We start from the raw sequence: 20,924 nt of genomic DNA, 5'->3' as shown, positions 1-20,924 counted from the left end.
CTACCCTGCCTACAGTGTTTGTGTCTGTATGTGTGTGGTATCTGCTGTCTGTGTGTTTTATGGGTACCAAAGAATAATATTCAAAAGTCATACCTACTTTGTAGCTTTAATTAACATTTGATGATTTCAACAACTGCTGATTACATCAGTTTTGATTTATTTTGCTAAGACAAGTCAATGTTCATTTTTTAGCTTATATTTCAACCATTTTTTGACTGTCTGTCATCTTTCCCTTGCATTTAGGAAACATACATTGTCTCCCATGTTTAAATAATCTCACACCTATGACATCCATTAAAATGATAAAAAAAAGCATTCACATCAAACTTATGTACAGTTGCTTTGTTTCTTTTTATTTAGTTCTTTATGTCTCCAATGTACAGTAGTGTTATTAGAAGATAAAATGACAAAAAGGCACAAATTCACAATAAAAGAAAGAAAAACAGGAGACAAGTTAACAGGAGTGAGAGAGAGAGAAAGTAAGAGAGAGAAAGAGAGATTTAACAATTTTAAAACAGTTTGGGATTATTATGGAATCATTTGGTTTCATACTCTGATTATAAATCGAGGAATCTAACAACAGATAACTATGAGATTGTCTCTGTTAAACCACGTTCTCTCACAAGTTTGTAGGTTCAGACTCTTAAAAACATCAGTATCTGTTCTCAAACAACCACATATATTTGTCCTTTCTCATGTGTAGCTTTAAGCTCCAACACTCCAGCACCCAGTTGAAGCTGTTCCGAAATGTAGAATAATTTCCCATCGATTTCCCCACTGCTAACCACAGGAGGGCAAAGTCTAACTCGTGCCCCGGCGTCACGAAGGGCCGACGCCATCAGCTAATTATGTGGATCAATGAAGTGACCCAAGCTGCCGTTCCTTTGCAGAGAGAAGTCAGTGTAGTTCAGAGACTGACAACAGAGGTACAACATTCAGAACAAAAATATATATTTATACACTGTCCTGCCAATGAGACGTGGTACCTGTGAGGGAATAATGAAGGACAGGAAATAGTAAATAGGCTCTTTTCTTATTTTTTCCTCCAAATGTGAAGTGCTGCTTCACTTGAGCAGCCTAAACATCTATAACAATATGTAAGAATGCCTTTTTATGACTACAGTTGACAATATTCCTCAAAATGTCTTATCACTACTAAATTCAGCAACTATAACTCAACATTTTCTGATTCTGTGGCCAGCGTGGGGTGTGTAATGCTGAGTAGATAGCGATTAATTAAGAGGATCAAGTGTCAAGAGGGTGTGCTGTAGGCTTTGGCAGGACAGTCTGATCTATATATATGTGTTCATCTACAATAATTTATTTACTATTTACAAAGTCAGTACATACAGTACATCCACAAACCTCCATGAATCAGTTGGTAGCCCCATCACAGACACTGAGTGAGACACTTGATGGACACAGAGGTGCAGGGATTGAATATCCAGGGCCAGTGTTTTGGAGTCAAAGAGGAGGCAACAGAAAAATGTTTGCCATGATGGCCTTATTCAAGTAATCTGACATATGCAAACATAAAAAGATCAAACATTATTCTTTTAAAAGTTATAGTTCACAAGGTTGCTACTGATCCGCAGAACAGTCCTTTTTAATAATTCATCAGTAATGTGTGTGCACATTAGATTAGGCTCAAAGACAATGCTCAAATGTCTGTCAATCATTTGCTTTACCTTTCTTGTTAATTAGGGTTAGGGCTGAGCCAATTCAGCTCCACATTTCCCTGTAAACTGAAAACCTGAATCTAATCAGATTCAGTGTAATAGATTAATGTAGCTTAACATGAGATTAACTTCTGGAAGTCTTCCAGAAAACCTTTGCATTTTTAAGAATTTCTGCAAATGACTTATCCTAATTAAAGAGTCAATGGAAGAAATAATTCTTGCAATGCTTGCCAATGCTTGGGACAGACGTCATTTTGACTGATGACAGTACTTGATCGATACCGTTTTTATTTAGTAATTGCAAATGAAAAACCCAATAGTGAAATTGATATTTATACTACAAAATTCAGTAAGTATGCATTATTGTACTTTAGTAATGATTGTGCATAAACTACAAAAAATAGGCTTTATTTATCTGTTATTTTAAAGTTTCTAAATTATTTTACATGAACTAATATTAGCTTGTTAGTGCAAAATGTCCATAATCATTTTCTTGTCTCGTTATCTGTTGCTTTCTCTTTAAGCTTTCCATACTGTTAAAACATGTGCAGGATGTGAAGTAGATAACGGGACGGAAGGAAGGCAAAGGAGGCCAAACAAACACCAGCAAGAAGAAAAACAAAAATAGTGCCCACTGTAGCTTAATTTGTTCCTTGTTTCTAACTAGGATCAACTTTCTACAAAGACACTCACTACCCTGCATGACACATTCACACTCATGCATACACCCAGAAAAATACCCTCCAAAACAAAACACAAATTTAAATAACAACCTTTAGATCCCACAAGAGAAATCAACCCATGCAAAGACAATAAACATGGAATTTAATGATGAGTAAGCAACTTGAGCCCTCTTGAGTTGAGGCTTGCGCTCCAGTTTACTAAAACTGAAATGACCAAGGAGAGACCAGCGTGTCATGATAGTTATTGCTATTGCTGGATAACACCATTTATCCACTGAAGATGACACAACGGATGACAAGGCAAGACCTGATGCAGAATGACAGCACAGGTCACCAACAGAAAAATAAAAAAAAGACAGGCCTACACTTGTTTATGACTGTTCCAGTTGTCTGCTCTATATTTTTATTTTGCAGGGTGACACATTTTACCAGTACCCCTCTCAGCTATTGCTCTCTCTGTATTTCTATTTATATGCATTGCTGTATACTTGTATTCAGACACAACCTTCAATTACGGCAATTTCGAGCACCCCGAACAGCCAAATGAAACTGGGGAGGATCTGCTGAAAGAGGCATGACAAATACAGCTGAAAAACTTGGTGACTTAGCAATGTTACAAAGACACACACCACTAAGCCCTGCCACAACCACACACACACACACACACACATATATATATGCAAACACACATTCACAAAGCAGCAGAAAAGCTAATGAACTTGTCAACATATTTAGGGGGGCAAAAATCATATCTGTTAGGTCAGATTTATAGCAGAGATAACACAAAACTCTTAGCACAATCCCGACCTTGCAGCTGGGATTTGTAGATTTGCAAATCGATTTCAATAAGAAAGGGAAACACTGCATGACACAAATGGAGAAAAGGAGATACAATGACAAAAAAAGAAGAAATTAAAGGATCAAACAAGCAACACAGCATTGAGCATACAGCTTGGCTTGATCTGGAAAAAAATAAACATCCACTCACAAAATGTACTGAATCATTTTAAAAATCTTGTTTTTTTTAATATATATATATATGTATATACACATATATATGTACTTCAGTACAATTATTCAACTCTCCGATATACTTTATATATACACTACTGGGATATCTTAAATGGAAATAAATCCTAAATTGCAGAGATAAATGACACTATTCTCTGTAGTTTAGAACAATTTAGACAGAAAGAGAGGACTGACTGACAAGATCTATAATTTTGCTACTGGAGGCCTCAGAGCAATTAACATGGGGACACTAGATTAAAAAAATAAACCAAAAGTACAGATGAGTGTGAAAGGAGGGAAGGACGGAGAACATCAGCTGAAAACTGGAAGTTTATTGGGTCCAGGTCCCTGAAACCAAATTGGACTGCAAGAGGTGGGTTTTGGACCGGCCGGTCGGATGTTGCGTCAGTTGAGACAAAAGGAGGATGTGAATCCGCTGGTGTCTGGATATTCTGATCTAAAAGAGAAGACAGAAAGACAGTCATCACTTACATTCTCTGCTTTTTTTTAATTGCCTAATAAACAATTAATTTCCTTTAGTGTTTATTGCATGCTAATTAAATTGCATGCAGTTAGTTGCGTGCTAAAAGCATACTATTTAGTTAGCATGTAACTAAATATATATGTAAATTTAGTTGGATGCTTTTCTCAAATGTACTCAGATTTCAAGCCTGCCTGCTCTTGTGAACCTCATTTCCAGCAACAACATGCATGTGAACTAGCCGATAATCATAGTGAAGAATTTAGCAACAAAAAAAAGCCTGTTAAATGTGTTAACTGGCGACTTATTAAGGTCACCTTCTGCTGTTTTAGATTCAATAATCCAACATTTGTGACCCCTAATAACCATATAACTTCATTCACTGGCTGCAATTTCTTGTTACTTATACACTGTAACTGATATCTGAGATCATTTAAAGGGCTCTTGGACACTAAGGTTTAGCTTAAAACAAGACAAAGGTTTTGCTAATTCATTAATTTCTTAACTACGGAAGAAAAAAAAAACACTCTGAAGTTTCTGGTCAAACAAGGCAAACAATTTGAACACATCACCTTGGATTTGGGAAGTTACAATGAGCAGCTAGACTGGGGAAAAAAATCCAGTATTTCAACGAACATGTCATGACACAAATTTACGATCACACAAAGGGCAAAAATAATTTCACCTGATGAGCAGCAGCATTCACGGTCCAATACAGCCTCAGTCCTCTAGAGCGACCATCCCTTTCACAGGGTCCTTCACTCTCATCTGACAAAAAAGAAAAATCACACAAAATTTTTTTAATTGTTTGCTTTAGTGTCTAGTAATCACAACATTTCAAGGAAGCGAAATATGTGTGTGAAATACGTAGAAGTTGAGCTTCTGCATATGAAAGAACTGCATCTTCCAAGCAGACAGAAGTAATATAATAAAGTATGTCTGTCTGCTCCACAGCTGTCTGTGTGTGTGTCTGCGAGGGACTACAATCACAGCCTTACTTATAACAAGATGTTTACATGGTGTTGGCTTCATCAAACTGTGGCATGGCCTTGACCTGATCTGTAGTAAGTGTTAAATAGCAGGGAATAAACACTTTTAAGTCTGAGGTCATGGTTTTCAGCCTGAAAAGATTGGGTTTCCTGTTCTAGATTGGGATTAAGGTGTCATCTTAAGTGGAGGGGTTCAAGTACCTCTTGGGCTTGTTCATGAGTGAGACAGAATGACAGGCAAATCTGGTACAGCACCAGTACAGCAGCTGAGTGCTGTACAGGTCTGCTGTTTTGATGACGGATGCAAAGCTACATATCTACTGGTTGATCCTGGTCAAAAGAATAATACACAAGCAGCATAAACTAGCTTGCTTTAAGGGGTGTCTGTGATCACCCTACGAGAGAGACTAAGAGAGACTACATCTGTTTTCAAAGAGACAGTCAAGGTCTTTTCCCAATTAGAAGAAAACTGTGCAGCAGACCCAGGACACGCCGGATTGACCATGTCTCTCAGCTTCCCTAAGAACGCTTCTGTGTCCCCACAGAAGAATTGCAGGAGGTGATAGGGGAAAGGGAACTGTCGGTATGTGGTAGAAAACATTAAAAGATACACTGTATCAAGTTCAATTTAATCTTGCCTGGCTTACCTCATCCAGCTCCCTACGTGTCTGCTCCTCCATGCGACGTATGTCTTCCATGTTCAGTTCAATCCATTTGTCAATCCAGCAGAACAGCTGGCGGTGAAAATTAGTGAACAAACGCTTCTCTTGCTGTGAGACAATAGAAACAATAAAGAGAAAAGTTATGGATTAGTTAAAGGAGCTGTATTTCTTAACATAAGAGATGTGTAATTTCATCCTGTTTCCAATCTTTTACCCTGTTTATCGCGGAGAGGCTGGCAGCATACATGTGGAACATGATAATGAGTCCCAAAAGGTTGATTCTGTTCATCTGGATGTAGAGTTTTCATTGGGAGAAACATTTCGTCACTCATTCAAGTGACTTCTTCAGTCTGAGCTGACTGCAGGTTTCCCCGATCTTATAAACAGTACATTTGCATAATGACTGAAACCAGCACCACTGAAGGAACAATGGGCTGTGAGGTCAGTTTCTTGATCATTAATAAGCAAATTGTAATGACCATTGATCAACAACCACTGATCAAATTCCACTGATCAAAGACCATGGATCAATGGCCATAAGTACAATTCACGGTGTACCATTCCTCCCACTAAAAATCCTTCATCGAGGTGAACAGAATCAATCTTTTGGTATTTATTTACCTGGACGAATGAGCATGTGTCAAGACATGATAGTGAGTGGTGCCTTTTTCCATTACTACCTCAAGCGGTCAGGATTTACTGTATGTGTGCAAAGGATAACACACCGTAGTGCAACAGCCATTAACAGATATTGTCAAGGAAGGAAAAAAAGGATATGTCCTGCAGGATAAACAATGTAAATGACTTTCTTATCAATAAACCCTCCTCAGTAGCAGGCCATGACCTGTAGCTTCCTGGTTGTGTCAAACTGATAATAAGGTAAAAAGCAAATAAAACAAAAAGCCTCTCAACAAACCTTTTGAATGAAATTCTCCACTTTATTTTGCAGGCCCCACCACTTGAATTTGACAGTGACCAGCTTGTAGGCACACATGTGTGGGCAGTCTTTCTTGTTAGGAAGTTCCTTCTGCAAGTACATAAATAAACACTTTTTTTTTACGTTACCAAATGTTCCTCAGGCATAACACATCTGTATGTCTGGACCTTTGCCTCTATTTAACTAATATTTAATCAATAAAGATACACTGAGGGCTATAAATAAGGTTTTAGAAATCCAGAGGTCATCACTTCTCCTGATTTTCTCCAACACCTTTCGACAATAATAAAAAGGCTCTAAAACTAAAAGTATTGATTAAAAAATCCACTATAATATATACTAACTGTAAATAAGGGCTGGCTTCTAAAACCATTCAACTGAATAAAATCACTCAGGAAAAACTGATAAAAGACAGGACCCTAGTGTCCTTAGAAGTAGCTATGGCTACATTATATTGCTGCATTATGAACAAATTTTGTTCTGCACAGATCAGGCATCACTGGCTAAACATCATAGTTGCTAAGCAACAAGTATCAGTGCAAATATATTTTGTATTTTGCACATCAGTGATTAACATTAAAGTGGTTGTAAAATGTGCCTCTGCCTACTGAGATGTGTACAACAAAAAAGCTGCACCTTCCAGTCTGGTCCTAGAGGTCCTCGTCCTGTCTTCACTGACTTGAACTTGCAAGGATCTTCTTCAGGCTTGTAGTCCTGAAGAAAAATGGCAAAAGCCCCCCAACAAAAGCCCCCACAATAAACGACATGTATAAGGTGACACGTAAGTATGAAAGCTAGATGCTGTGATGGTCTCTGCATAGATTTTAAGGTGACGTTTTCACCTTTGGTTCCACTTGGCTTCTGTCTGCAATATCAATATAGACTACATCCACTTTCTTCCAGGTTTCGGCATCCAAACCGTGTGCCTGAAACAGAGACAGAGAGAACAAAACTAGATACTGTGTCTGAAGGCAAGTTTCTCCAGGCAATAAAATAGCTTTTTAATAACATAACATTTACATTTATGCATGTATAGTAGCACTGTCCCAGTAATTATGAGCACCTACAAAAGGGGGATGCAATTTGGATTTCAAATAAGAATTATGAAGCAGATTTTGATTAGGAAACCACTAAACAACAGAAAACACAACCACAAGGAGAGGAAAATAGACTACAAACCTCACCACCGATAAATTAAACATTTTGTAAAAAGGAACCCAACCATATTTGTGCCATCTGCATTGTTTCCACTCAAAATATGGACATTCAACTTGCTGCATGTAGCACCAAAGGTCATTATCGCCATTAATAATTACATTTTCAAGGTGTCCCATGTCAGGTTTGTGCCATGTCTCAATCTTGATCAAGAAGTTATCTTTCATATACTCATTCTGCAGAGAAAACACAAGTAAAATTGAGTGAAACAGGAAGAGTAATTCTTCATGAAAATATGTAAGCAAGCAAAGGATCTTAAAATATCACCTAACTCCTGTTCTCATATACACACACACCAGCGCATACAGCTGTGTATCCAGGGCTTAAGAGGACATTACATTAACTTACTGTAACCCTAATCACCTTAATCATAATTAAACATTTCTAAACTTAACCTTAAGATAAATGTCCTCATCAAAGTTTTTAATGATTTCTGTAATAGGGAGCCCCCCCCAATAGAAAAACACATCACCATATTGTGTGAACAGATTTAGGTCCCCATAGCTTGAGTAATACATGAAGTACACACAAAGTAATGGTGTCTGACTACGCCTGCTGCTTCGCCACTGAAATAGATCACATTTCTTTCTCAACTTTCAGGTTAACTCGCTCTCTCTCTCTCAGCATCAAGGTTTGAGATGTCTTTTGTGTCAACACACACGATTTCCAAAGTAAACACGCATACTTACAGTGATGACTGCAGAGCCCGATGGCAGACAGTGCAGGAGCAGACAGAGAGAAACACAAGAATAGTTGAGTTGAGGAACATTTGAAAACACTACAAAACCAATACTACCAATACGCATTAACAGTATTGGACAATGTACAGATGTCACGAGGAATTGTTAAACACCAGTTGTCAGTGTGTGTGTGTAGGTACAGGTTGTGCCTTTGCCTGTTCTGTGTGTTTGTATGACAGATGGCTGTCTGGCAACTGGCAGGCTGTGTGTGATCTCAGCCTGAAAGGCTCGAGTGATTGCACGGCTCTTCTCTCTGGGATACAGTAAATTATTCAGCTACTCTTTCAAGGTGACAAAGACCCAGAGACACACAGTTAGCAAGAGTGTGCGGTTGAATGTGTACCACCATTATTTAAATAAGTTATCTTAAACCCCTATTAAACAAGCAAAAAAAAAAAAAAAGGTATATTTCTTTTACAAATAAAATCCACTGAGCGAGGCATCACTGAGCTACAAAAACATGTGATTCTGATAAATGTCACAAATCAAATCTGTATTTTATGTGATGAATATTACCAAAAACACACGTGTTTGCACAGAGATTAAGCATTTTGTGTGCTGGTATAAAGTGTCTCTGCGTGTATGTGTGTCGTACCTGTGCGACAGTATGGGTACGCGTTCCAGGCTTTCTCGTGGATATTGAGAGCTGAAGCTGGAGCCAACATTCTGACGAATGATGGCACTTTACTGCAGGGCAGAGGAGTGAAGAGAAAACAAGCCTAGTTAATTTAATGCATTTTTATTTTAGTTATTTAACTTTATTATAGGTTCTCATATTGGAGGTCTTAAGCATCACAGCAAAACCTTCCCTTACCTGACCAAGTCCTTTATATTAAACTTTAGATTTAGCTTTGCAATATAAACATAAATAGCTACAATACATATGAATGCCCACTATAAAGATCTAAAGCAACAGAAGCACGAAAACCTTCATAGGCAGAAACTACATGTGGTTGCTTCTGGTAGCTTACTTACATGCATCAGTGTGCTATCAGCATATTTAGATCTTTGTAGGTGAGCAAACAGTCCAGAAACTTAACCTTACTGTCAGGTTTTCCTAAAAGCTTCTCGGAAAGCTTTCAGCTGATCCAAAACACTGCAACGACAGTGCTAACATGGACTGAAATGAGAGATCACATTTCTCCTTCTGCTTTTGCTTTGCTGCTAAAGGATAAACAAGCTAAGTTCTGAATGATCATGCCAAATGTTAAAGACCTTATAGTAAAACATTATCCCAGTAAAGCATCCCACTGTCAGAGTACAGGCTTACTATGTTAGAATAAGAAGCAGAGCCTTCAGCTATCAGGCTTCTCTCCTGTGAAACCAGCTCCCATTTGGGATTCACAAGAAACCCTCTCTGGGGTGGGAAGTGCTTAGTGCTGCTATAATCTCCACCGCCCAAGTGTTTATTTGCCACTTTGCATGCTATGGTGTGTTACTATTTTATGTACTCTCTTTCCCCTCCAATCGATCCCTAAGTCTGGTTCTGCCAGACAGCTCTTCCTTCTAAAACGGAGTTCTTCCTCTCCACTTTTACCAAGAGTTTGCTCATAGGGGATCATCAGATTATTAGGGCTCTTGATGGCATCCTTGTTGTTAACTGTTGCTATATATAATGCAGCTGAAGTAAATATAATTAAGACTTTGAAGAAGTAACGGGATAATAGACTTACAAATATATGAAATAGAAAAATGAATGAATCAGATGCAAGATTCTTCTTCTGCATTGTCTGACACTGCAAACCTGTTGTACAAATACTTACCTCTGCAAATGGTATATTTTGTGTGTGTACTGTCCCTTCTCTCCATCTTTCTCATAGGGTTCATTTTTTAGCACCTCCACTCCTTCTCCTCCACCCGTCTCATTCTTACTGGCCTCAGCCACAGAGTACAGCTGGCCAACCTGGTACTGGAAAAAACAAAAATATATAAAAATAGTTGGATTGATGTAAAAACGTGGCTTAAAGGGACAAATAAAAAGCTACTTCCTCTCAAGCCTACCTTAAAAGAACACATGCTGAAGTTACAATGTATTATTACCCAGATGAGTGCGCTTTCACAGTGAAACACAGGTATATTTTTTCATGTGCATTTCATCTTTTTCTTTGTATCTTTTCCTTGATTGCTCCATATTCCTCTCCTTCTTCCCGAATTCTCATAATCTCCCATATACGTATGCTTGCTCTCCACATTTTATTTTCATCCTGTCTACTTTTATGTCGCACCCGACTGTTTTTCTCTTTCACGACTTCTCAGTCTCACGCCTCTGTCTTCATCTCATCCCCCTCTCCCTGATCCCAAGTGTGCATGTGATTGTTTAAGCACAGGACAATGGCTCTTTCATTTCTTAATCACCTCTAATCCACATATAACCTCTGCACAAAGCTGGACCAGAACGCAGACACGCTTACAACATCGCAACGATGGGACAAGTTGATTTATTATGTATTCTGACCTTTTAACAGGAGACATATAAAAATTATTCTTTGTATTCAACCGGTTGCGGGTATGACTTCCTGCACTTCTGTGTCATTCACTACAATCAAATGATGAAAACGCTGATTATGTGTTTACACACAACGCAAGTTTCTCTTGCGGTCAGCAAAACCTGGCAAGCAGGAAACAAAGAGGATTTGACAATCTTCAGTAATCTCAACAAAAACTCATGCTTAGGCTGAAGAAATATGCTGCGCCTGCCACGGCACGTTTGTATACATATACATACATTTATATCGTACAGAAATAACTAAGCTTGACAGAACATCTCACGATGGAGTCAAGTGGTAATCTAATGCTCTCCTGCCCCTCCATGAACCTTAAGTGAGCATGGTAGACAAGATCTCACTTCACTTTCAGGCAGTGAATGTTGGTATACAGTAAATCAACAGCAAAATTCCTGCCTCTGCCTGGCTCAAAAGGTAGTAAATAGTAAATGTACTTGTAAATTAGCTTGACTTTTTAACATTAAAACATTGCACTTTATATTACATTTTTATATAGTCAACAACTTTTAGTTTTCTCCCTTATCAAATGATTTGTCTGTCTTCGGTAAATTTTGTAGCTTAAAGATGAGCCTTCTCTGAAATTTAGTGTTGGTAGTCCAGTTAGGTAGTAATTTTAGATACCTCGCATAATTAGAGCAGAAACTATGAAATTAATGGGGATGGTGAATTGAAGCCAAATGTTTAAACGTAAGTTTGGTTCATCTCGCAGCACTAGTTCTGCTGAGTGTAACTAGACCAGTATGTGGGGGGTGGATTCATCTTTAGGTACCCACAGATCACTCTGTTCATTGCAAAAACATAGTGATGAGTTGTGACTGCCAGATTTCAGAAAGTTGGTTTTGTTCATCTGGAAAAAAGGATTACTCTGCAACAGAAGTAGCAATAAAAAAAGATGAAATGAGCCACAGAGGTTTAATTGACCTTCTTGAAATATGCAAACTATTACATTTTCTAAATAAGCAGTGAGTGTGACCATGATTGCTTCTTAGAGTTTATTCAATGACTAGACACATCTGCTGAGAAAAAAACAAACAAACCAAAAAAACTGGAAAACCAAATGGACACTGGAGACGGTTCCCTCTGAACAGACACGGATACTGTAGCTATCCACTGAAAAAACGGGATGCAGGAACAGCAAAGCCTCCTGGGTAACAGCGTTGGACAATTATAACTCGACCTTGCCTTGTGGGATCAGTCTTTGTCCAGTTATGCCAGAACTTTCTACTTTTCATGCAAATAAAGTACTGATAAGCTTTATCTTAAACGGTGGCCCTTGGCAAGAAGTTAACAGACAGGAAATTCAATTTCAGCAAAATTCTTCAGGGAGGTTTTACCACCACCAGGCTCTGACAGTCAGTACAGTCTCACTGAAAAAATAAAAACACTGTTTCACTCAGTGAAATGGCAAATAACTGAAGGCTGCTGCTTCAGAGAGTCTGAATTTAGAGAAGGAAACAGACATGCTTGAGGGATGTGATTCAGGGGACTGTTGGTTAACTGTCTTTAGGATTAGGTTTGTCACATTTAACTCAAATATTTCCTTTTCAGTACTTTTTCAGCATCTGTTTGTGACACAGTGTCCACTTCTTGTGCTCTGCCTGATTATTAAGAGATATAATTGGAGATAATAAGATAATGTCTACAAACAGACACAGTTAAGAGAAGAAACATTTAAATCTGAAAACGCCTTCGGAGGAAATCAGTATTACTTATTTCTCACTCCATTGCTTCGTGGTTTTGATTTTAAACGAAAATATGAAACAGTATGATTTGGTCAAGTCTCCGATTTGAATTCTTGAATTCCTGTGACTGATCTGGCACTTATGTGGCACACTGCAGCATCTGAGCACGCACTGGTGCTTCACACCGACGCTTTAAGCTACAGTAAGATTAAGTGATTTAAATGTATTTAAATATTTTGTAATAAATGCGCAGTATTAGTCATAGGTCTCTACCAAAAGTAGATTAGACTGCTTTAATTTTCCAAAAATATAAAGGCAGAGGAAAAAGGAGGTGGGGGGTAAGCGTGATGTCATGGAAGCAGTTTCAGGTGACTCATTTACAATGCAGGCCTGAATAGACAGGCAGACTGCAATGGAAGTGATGACAAGACACGACAGATGGACACAGACACAGAGTGTAAGGACAGTGAAATACTGTGTGGATTCAATGGTCTATCTAAGATAAGAGATTCTCTTAAGCTGGATTTTCCTATGCAGGCTGGATGTGTGTGGATATATGAAAAATGTGTTAGAACATGTGGGCATCAAAAATGTAAACACACAAAACAATCCAAAGGAGAGGAGCTTTACTGATACAGCTTCTGAGTAAACAGAGCTAAAAAAAAAATAAATTCAGATAACATAGGCTGAGCCTTGAGCAAATCTCGCTAACACACAGAGACACTTACACACATTGAAATATACTGAGATAGCACTTACCTCTTCCACGGAAATAGGAAGAATCACTCGACTGAAAAAGAGGGGAGAATACGTGAAATTACTCAAAATGTTACACTAAAACTCCTGAACTCGTGCTTGTAATGTATACTGAACAATGGGCAGACATGCAGCACAGTTCCATTATTTTAAAAGTGAGTTGTTCCTCCCCACTGTCACCACAGGTTTCCTCATAGGGTTTTCTCATAGGAAATAGACAATTTTGCTATTGTGAAGTCAGATCTTTTGCTATTTTGCTATTTTCATGCTACAATGGAACAATTCAAGTTTCTCAGAATTTCTATGTTGAGTTTTTTTAACTGCCCTTGTAAAGCACACTCAACTTGTCTGAGTACAAATCCCCAGAAAAGTGTTTTCTTATGCCTTTGGCGGGAAATGAACTTCCTCTGTGAAAATGTCAAGCTGACAACATGAGAAGCCATATTTAACTATTCAGCTTAATATTTATTGGAATGCCAATTTTTCTCAAATACACACCCTTTTCGTTGTGCCGTGTGAGCAAAGGATAATAGTCTTTATCTGGATGTGCAGTATTGAACTATACAAAATATGTGACAGCAGCTAAACTTCAATTCATCGTATAACACGAGTTGTTCAGAAGTTATTCTTTAAGATGAAGTAAATGACAAATCTAACAAATCTATCCTTGTGTGCATGGATATGAGACATTTGGAAAAAAATTAAAATATTAAAAGTCCCATTTAGTATAAATTTAATGTATTTAAATGTGACCCTCGTACCACTGAACCATTAAAAAAAACAATGCATGATATTTTTGCTGTTGCTTAGTTACAAATAAATCCTTGAATGTTTATATGGGCTATGTGAATGAAAACAGTCAAATTCACTTGCATAAACAGACATCAGATTTCTCTCATACAAGCAGCATTTGTTGGTTCATCTGCTGTTTTTGTTTTGCCTTTTCCAATAACTGCTGTGTCTAATTTTTTTCTGTTGTATCACTGTGTTTTAAAGCAAGCACTGGGGAAATGCAGAAGCCCAACACACGGCCACATACACACATCACCAACAAACTTGTCCTGCAAAATCTGCATTTCACTCAGATTGATAAAAGGACATATTTGAAAGATAATGATAAAACATCCAACTAGGAGAGCTGAGATAGCATGTTGCATTATACAAACTACAATAATATTTGTATACATACAAATATTATACTGAAAAATCTACTATTTTTATCATAGTAATCTATTAATCATAGTTTTATGCTAATTTATTAATCCACATGTAACTTTGCACTGTTGTTTTGATTAAATAACCCCATTCTTGGATTTTATATTGATTAAAAAAAAAAGATTGCATACAATGAAGAATAATGAATAAAGTCACAATTAGAGAACTCTGGCACATCGATGTGTATGGAAAAATAAAACTTTACAGTTCATCAACGCTAACAGTTACACAGATGCCCACACACATTCAGAATTCAACATCTTAGCAAAAACTCATTTTGCACAAACATGCAAGCACACACACACACAACATCTGGGCTCTGTTACATTGCACACAATAAAGCAGCAGCTTAAACATACTGCACCGCCTCCTGCATCCCAGACCACAGAATGCACATGTACAGTATGCAGCTTTGTTGATTGTTCTGCGAGTGTGCGAGGTATGCCCAAATTCACTTAATCCTACATCTCATTCGCCGCTGAGTGTAATCTGGCTCTGAGTCCCAGCCAAACACTGACCGGTAGACCAGATGCTGCAAAGAAGGCAGGGACTGGCCCTAATGTCAAATGACAACATTTGAGATTTGAATTTACCAATATAAGTTCTTTTTTTGTTTACAAGGGTTGCAGTTACATTGGGTTTTTTTTCTGATGCATTAAAATTATTACTGCTCATCTCTTTTTAAATGGTGAAAGAAATATCTGCGTGGCTAAGGCAAATATTAAAATTTAACCGTCGGTGTAAAAAACTCAGAAATGTAGTTGTCATAATGCTTGTTCTGTACTCTACACCCAGGCACAGGGCAATTACTCGATGCATTTAAGCACGTGGACATGTTCAAGGCAGCCTGTTGAAGATCAAATTAAAAGGTAAAGAAGTAAGTTAGAATGTGGCGTTGTTGTTAGTGTCTGAGGGGCTGGTCTGAGTATTTCAGAAAGTACTATATACTGGGGATTTGCCCTACTACCATCTCTTGGGTTTACAGAGAGTAGTCCAAAAAAGAGAAAATATGCAGTGAGCAGCAGTTCTCTGGGGGGAGGGGGGGGGGGGGGGGGTAGTAATGACAGAGGTCAAAGGAATATGGCCAGACTGCTTTAAGCTGATGGGAAGGCAACACTAATTCAAATAACCATTTGTTATTTGTCTGTCATGTCTAATACTAAAGGGCTACAGCCACTCAAATTAAGAAAAATTCACATAGGCTAATCAAAATTGGACAATATAAGCTTGGAAAAATGTTGCCTGGTCTAATGAATCTCAATTTCTGCTGCAACATTTGGATGGGATGGTCAGAATTTGGCGTAAACAAAATGATAGTATGGATCCATCCATCTAATGCTTCCAACGAGTGGTGTAATGTTGTGAGGGATGTTTTATTAGCACATTTGAGTACGATCTGAACATTATTCAAACACCACAGCCAACCTAAACATCTGACAAATCTCCATCAACTGTATGATGCTATTACAGGCTGGACTCACCAGACACCCCATAGTACAATATTGTCATAATAATTCACTTGCAACAAGATATAACTGTGATTTTTAACATTTTGCGATACGCTGAGTATCCCAATAACATATGCCATGATTTATCACCTTTTTAAATGCAAATTATGTCCTCAAAGTTAAACCTTGTCAACATCTGTTTCATCCAGTAAGATAAGCTTATCTCTCTTCAGTTATGTTTTTCTGCAAAATGAGATTGTCAAGCACATCAACACTGTCACTAAAACCGACCATAAGATGGAGTCAGTCTGCTACCAGTCATAGATTGAATGGAGACAAGTTGGCAACTAAATTCAATTTGATTCTGACAATACAGCAATTAGGTGTGATAAATAATAGAAGGTCACATATCTGTTGATATTTATATTTAAAAATTCACATTTAACTCACTCTATTTGCTCTCAGCAGCCTTCATGTTCTACAGAACAATAACCAGAATACAACCAGCTGATATCCAGTTGAGTCGAGTCCCCTCAAGTTATACTCACTGACATTCAGACTGATGGCAACATGCTGGAAATCTGTCTGCATTTATAATTTAGAAAGCAACTATTTGCATACCTTCAGCAATCTCTCTGAGAGTGGTTGCAGTTAATCTAAGTTAGACCGTAACTGTTTGTGGAAAAACTGCCTCCAATTAGGCACCCTCTGTAATCTCTTTGCAATCAGTAGTGATCATGAGTGCAACACTTTACACACCTGGATAACTATTTAGTTACTACAAGCTGCAATTGGTCACATGATGTTAAAAAATTCAATACAATCACCAAGCAGCCATTAATTTTTTTCGTAGACACAAAGAGATTACTGTCTTATATTTACTTGTGTGACTGAGCCTTTAGCTTGCTCTGAATTAGGAGTGTCCAGTGTTGGATGTTTTTTTGGTTGAGTGGGTTTATTGCAAGTTTGCTTGTTATGTTATGTTTCTGTATTCTGTGACTGTTGTAACGTATTAAAATATAAATATTTGGTGTCCCTGTATTGATACAAAATTGCAGTACTCTAATGTATCGATTTTCCCTAGATGCTAGCTTGTCCATATGGACCAAATATCTGAGAAAATTTTCTAGCACCTTGATCTAACAGCAAAAAGGGAGTCCAGCCTGGTACTAGCAATGTGTACCTAACAAAATGGCCGGTGAGTGTATATTTCTCTAACTGTCTGCAAGTCTCCTTGGTCTAATGGTCTTGACAGGAAGATCAGGTGTCACTTTGTTGCTTTAGAAAACAAACACCCATCCTGCATTGCTTATCTTTTCTTCTTTTCCTCTTTATCTTTTTTCCCTCCGTCTTCCTCTTTTTCCTGCTTCTATTCCTTTGATCAAATCAGGTTTTTAAAATCTAAAGCAGGTCCTACATGCATGTACACCTGCCAAAGTGCTTAAGCTGAAGAAAAGTAGATCATGAGTGATGTAGGTCAGTGGTTCAGGTGAGGAGCACTGAGTACTAAAGAAACTGGACATGGATCTGTTCTTTTTCTCCTGACCCTCATGATGGTATCTTGGCGTGCGTAACTCTGTGTGTGGATGTGCATGTACAAGCATCTTTGAGTGTTGACAGTGCGTAAATACATTTAGAATTTAATCGTGACTGATTTAATTAATTTCCAGGCTGGCTGCTGAGGCCCAGAGTCTCCCTAATCACTTCAGATCTTTAGGCATGCCATCACTCTGATCCTGTGCTTTTTGTGCTGGGCCATTTATTGATTAAATGTAGAGCTATGTGATGGCAAATCAAGACAATAACCAGTGACAGAGAGACTCTGATCAGAATTTTTTTTTTTAGATATTTCTGCCACACAGTTCAGGTCTGACCTTGCCACAAAATTGCAATACACATGTTTATAATAGAAAATATGAAAAAAAAAAGCCCAAATTTATTTGGATTTTTTTTTTATTTAAAAGGCGATGTATATCATTGAAACTACTAAAACACAGAACACCTAAAGGAAGCACACATCGTTCTTTTTTGTGTCTTTTTTTAAACAGGTGAACATCAGCTTCCTGGAACAAAAAACCTAATATACACACTGACACCAGCAAAGAAAGAAAGAAACAATATCCTGTCTGTGTGACAATGATGATTAAAACGTGCAGGATTTTCTCCATTTGAAGGACAATATCAGCCCAGTTCATCTGCCATTCATCGGCCTTGCCCTTATTTTAACCACCAGCTAAGAGTGAGCAGGCCTCAGTCAGTTACACAGAGGCCCGCAAAAACGCATTCAAACAATTTGTCAATTTAATTTTTTTCCCCATTTCAAGCCACAAAACCACACTGTGTGCCATTGCATCCTTTCGGCCCAGCAGCCAAATTCTCTAACATCTAACTGGTGCATTAAAACCACGCCATTTGCCCTTTTCTCCCCCAAGCTTTGCGCCCACCTCCTCTACCTGCCCACTCCCACCGCTCCTGCTCCTTAATCAACCATCCACCTTGGGTCATTCTCCATCTCACTGTCTCCATTCCTCTAGATGCAAATGCTGGAATGCTTCATCGGTCGTTTCACCTTCACCGCGCATCAATAACATGGCCACAGCGGCTAACAGGGATGGACGCTGGCACGACGCGGCTTACGCCAGCCATTTGTCCCTCAGCACCACCGCTCCTCTCGAGCATCCGTCATTTTAGCACTACAGCGGAGGGAATTACTCTGTTCGCCACCACAGTGAAAGCCTCCCGATTTCAGCTGATGGCTTGTGATGCAGGATGTGAAGGGCACAGCCACGCCGGCTGCTGATGCAAGTACAGCTGCCGCTAAATTTCCCTCTCAGTTTATTCCGCGAATACTTCAGGGTGGCGAGAGTGTTGCATGCATGAAAAATGATCACGGACACCGAGCAGGTGCGGGGTTTCGACATCACCCTGGCCGCACTATTGCAATTCCCCGGTCGGGCGACTGGCCACAATGTCAGCGGTGCGAAAGGAGACGGGGAGACAGGCAAACGCGCACACGTTATCTTTTCTAACACACACACTCTCACACTTGCACACACACCTACTTACTATTCCTTTATAAGCATTTTTTGTGTGCAGTATATCCAGCCCAATACAGGTCCAGAAAGCGGGTCGATTCTTCCCTCTGTTAGTCGCTTCTTTTTCCGCTTGCTTCTCTTCCACCTCCCGCTCCCTATGTCATTCTACCTCCACAGTCGCTTATTTTCTTCAAATTCACTTCCTGATCGGGGCCGCGGAGCGGCGTTGCTGTTACGCGCAGAGCACCGAGGCCTGTGCAGAGAACACAACACACAGAAAGCGATGGTTCGTCATGGGAGTGGTCTGCGGTGGTGCCACAGAGCCACAACTCCACAGAACACATCTCTCACACACCAACAAATTATAGGGTAGTGTTTGAAACAAAAAAACACAAAAGTTAGTCAAATCTCAGGAAACCAGCTGCATGGTAATTTAAGCGGACTAAAAACCATAAAACGTCGCTCATTAAACGTTTTGAGACTTTTTCAACAAATATTTTAACAAACATCACGCGGGACCCGTGCCAAGTTTATTCACACAAACCAGTAAAGCATCACTGACCTCCTCTGAGTAGGGTTTTGACTGGTGTCCCCAGAAGACAACATGCCCCACCCCTCACACCTGTCTTTATTCAGCTCTCCTCCAAGTGCGCACTGCACAAACAGCGGAAATTCACCAGGTGCGAGTCGTTACGTATGTGTGAGTAAAATAACACATATTCGACTTTACTGGGTGGAAATGTGTTTTGTGCTAGCAACCAAGGCAGCAGACCCCAAAGCAGTTAATGAAATTATGACAAATCCAATCAAGAATTGCATAAGACACGGTAAAAGAAGATATACTGTAGATTAAATGCAATAATAATAGCAATGAAAAAACAAAACGAATAACAAATAACAAAAATGAAAAACCCTCATGTTGGCATTCGGGCAAAATGAGGTTCCCTGAACCGTTTTTCTAAAGAGTGTGCAACACTCTGCGTCATCGTGACAGCGATGACGTAGAAGCGTAGTTATTCACCATCATCAGAGTATGACACGGAGATCACCGCTGGCACAGACGCACGGTGCGTCAGCTCTAAACCCTTTCCAACAGAGTCCTTGCATCTGATGTGATTATCCTCTTCCACACCCACTCGATGACAACTCACAGGAATTACAGGCTGATCTGTAATTCACTCAAGGACCCCGGAGGCGTTCGGACCACACGTTTCAAGCAAGGCATTACAGATCCCTAATCCATGCAGTCCCTCATCCCGAAGACCGGGATGTGATTGCGAATGTGTGAGTCTAAAATTATGTAACGATGGAGTCTGTATTTATGGCGCATCTGTAACAGTCTGCCAGCATCCACTCATTCCTGTGTCATCTTGGGATTGCCTTTACCTCCTGTAATATCTATCTATCTATCTATCTATCTATCTATCTATCTATCTATCTATCTATCTATCTATCTATCTATCTATCTATCTATCTATCTATCTATCTATCTATCTATCTATCTATCTATCTATCTATCTATCTATCTATCTATCTATCTATCTGGGAGTCCACCGCCTTTTTTACACTGAGTTCCCAGATGTGAGTGACGTGCAGGTGATGAGAGGAGCTGAGGTGTCAAGTGACAACCATCTGCTAGAGTGTAGTATCAGGTGGCAGAGCAGAGTGCTGCCAGGCCTGGTTAAGGGAAACATTTAGTGAGAGTATGCTGGGAACATCTGGTGAGAAAACTGCTCAGAACTCCTCTCAGTAAGATGTGAAAATTATTCAGTGTTTGGAAATGTTTGGGCACTTTTCTGCACAAAGGCTTATTTAAAACATTAAATTATGTCAGCTGCTTTGTGGAACTGTATCTATGTTTTGATTTGGTTTAAATATTTAAGATAG

General features: G+C 38.9%; 1 protein-coding gene across 1 annotated transcript; it reads right to left on the bottom strand.

The window, feature by feature from the left end:
• Nucleotides 1-318: 318 nt before the first annotated feature.
• pitpnab (phosphatidylinositol transfer protein, alpha b) lies at nt 319-19,295 on the bottom strand. Its single transcript, XM_063485895.1, has 12 exons — nt 19,069-19,295; nt 13,343-13,373; nt 10,161-10,306; nt 8,993-9,084; nt 8,347-8,354; nt 7,759-7,833; nt 7,285-7,368; nt 7,079-7,156; nt 6,422-6,532; nt 5,491-5,613; nt 4,540-4,622; nt 319-3,830 (listed from the first exon to the last, which is right to left on the bottom strand). The coding sequence occupies exons 1-11, from the start codon at nt 19,083-19,085 to the stop codon at nt 4,575-4,577; spliced, it is 813 nt and encodes a 270-aa protein (XP_063341965.1). The 5' UTR covers nt 19,086-19,295; the 3' UTR covers nt 319-3,830; nt 4,540-4,574.
• Nucleotides 19,296-20,924: the final 1,629 nt, after the last annotated feature.

The sequence above is a fragment of the Pelmatolapia mariae genome, linkage group LG10_11, assembly GCF_036321145.2.
Source record: "Pelmatolapia mariae isolate MD_Pm_ZW linkage group LG10_11, Pm_UMD_F_2, whole genome shotgun sequence".
NCBI lineage: Eukaryota > Metazoa > Chordata > Actinopteri > Cichliformes > Cichlidae > Pelmatolapia > Pelmatolapia mariae.
This window is presented reverse-complemented; position numbering and strand designations above follow the sequence as displayed.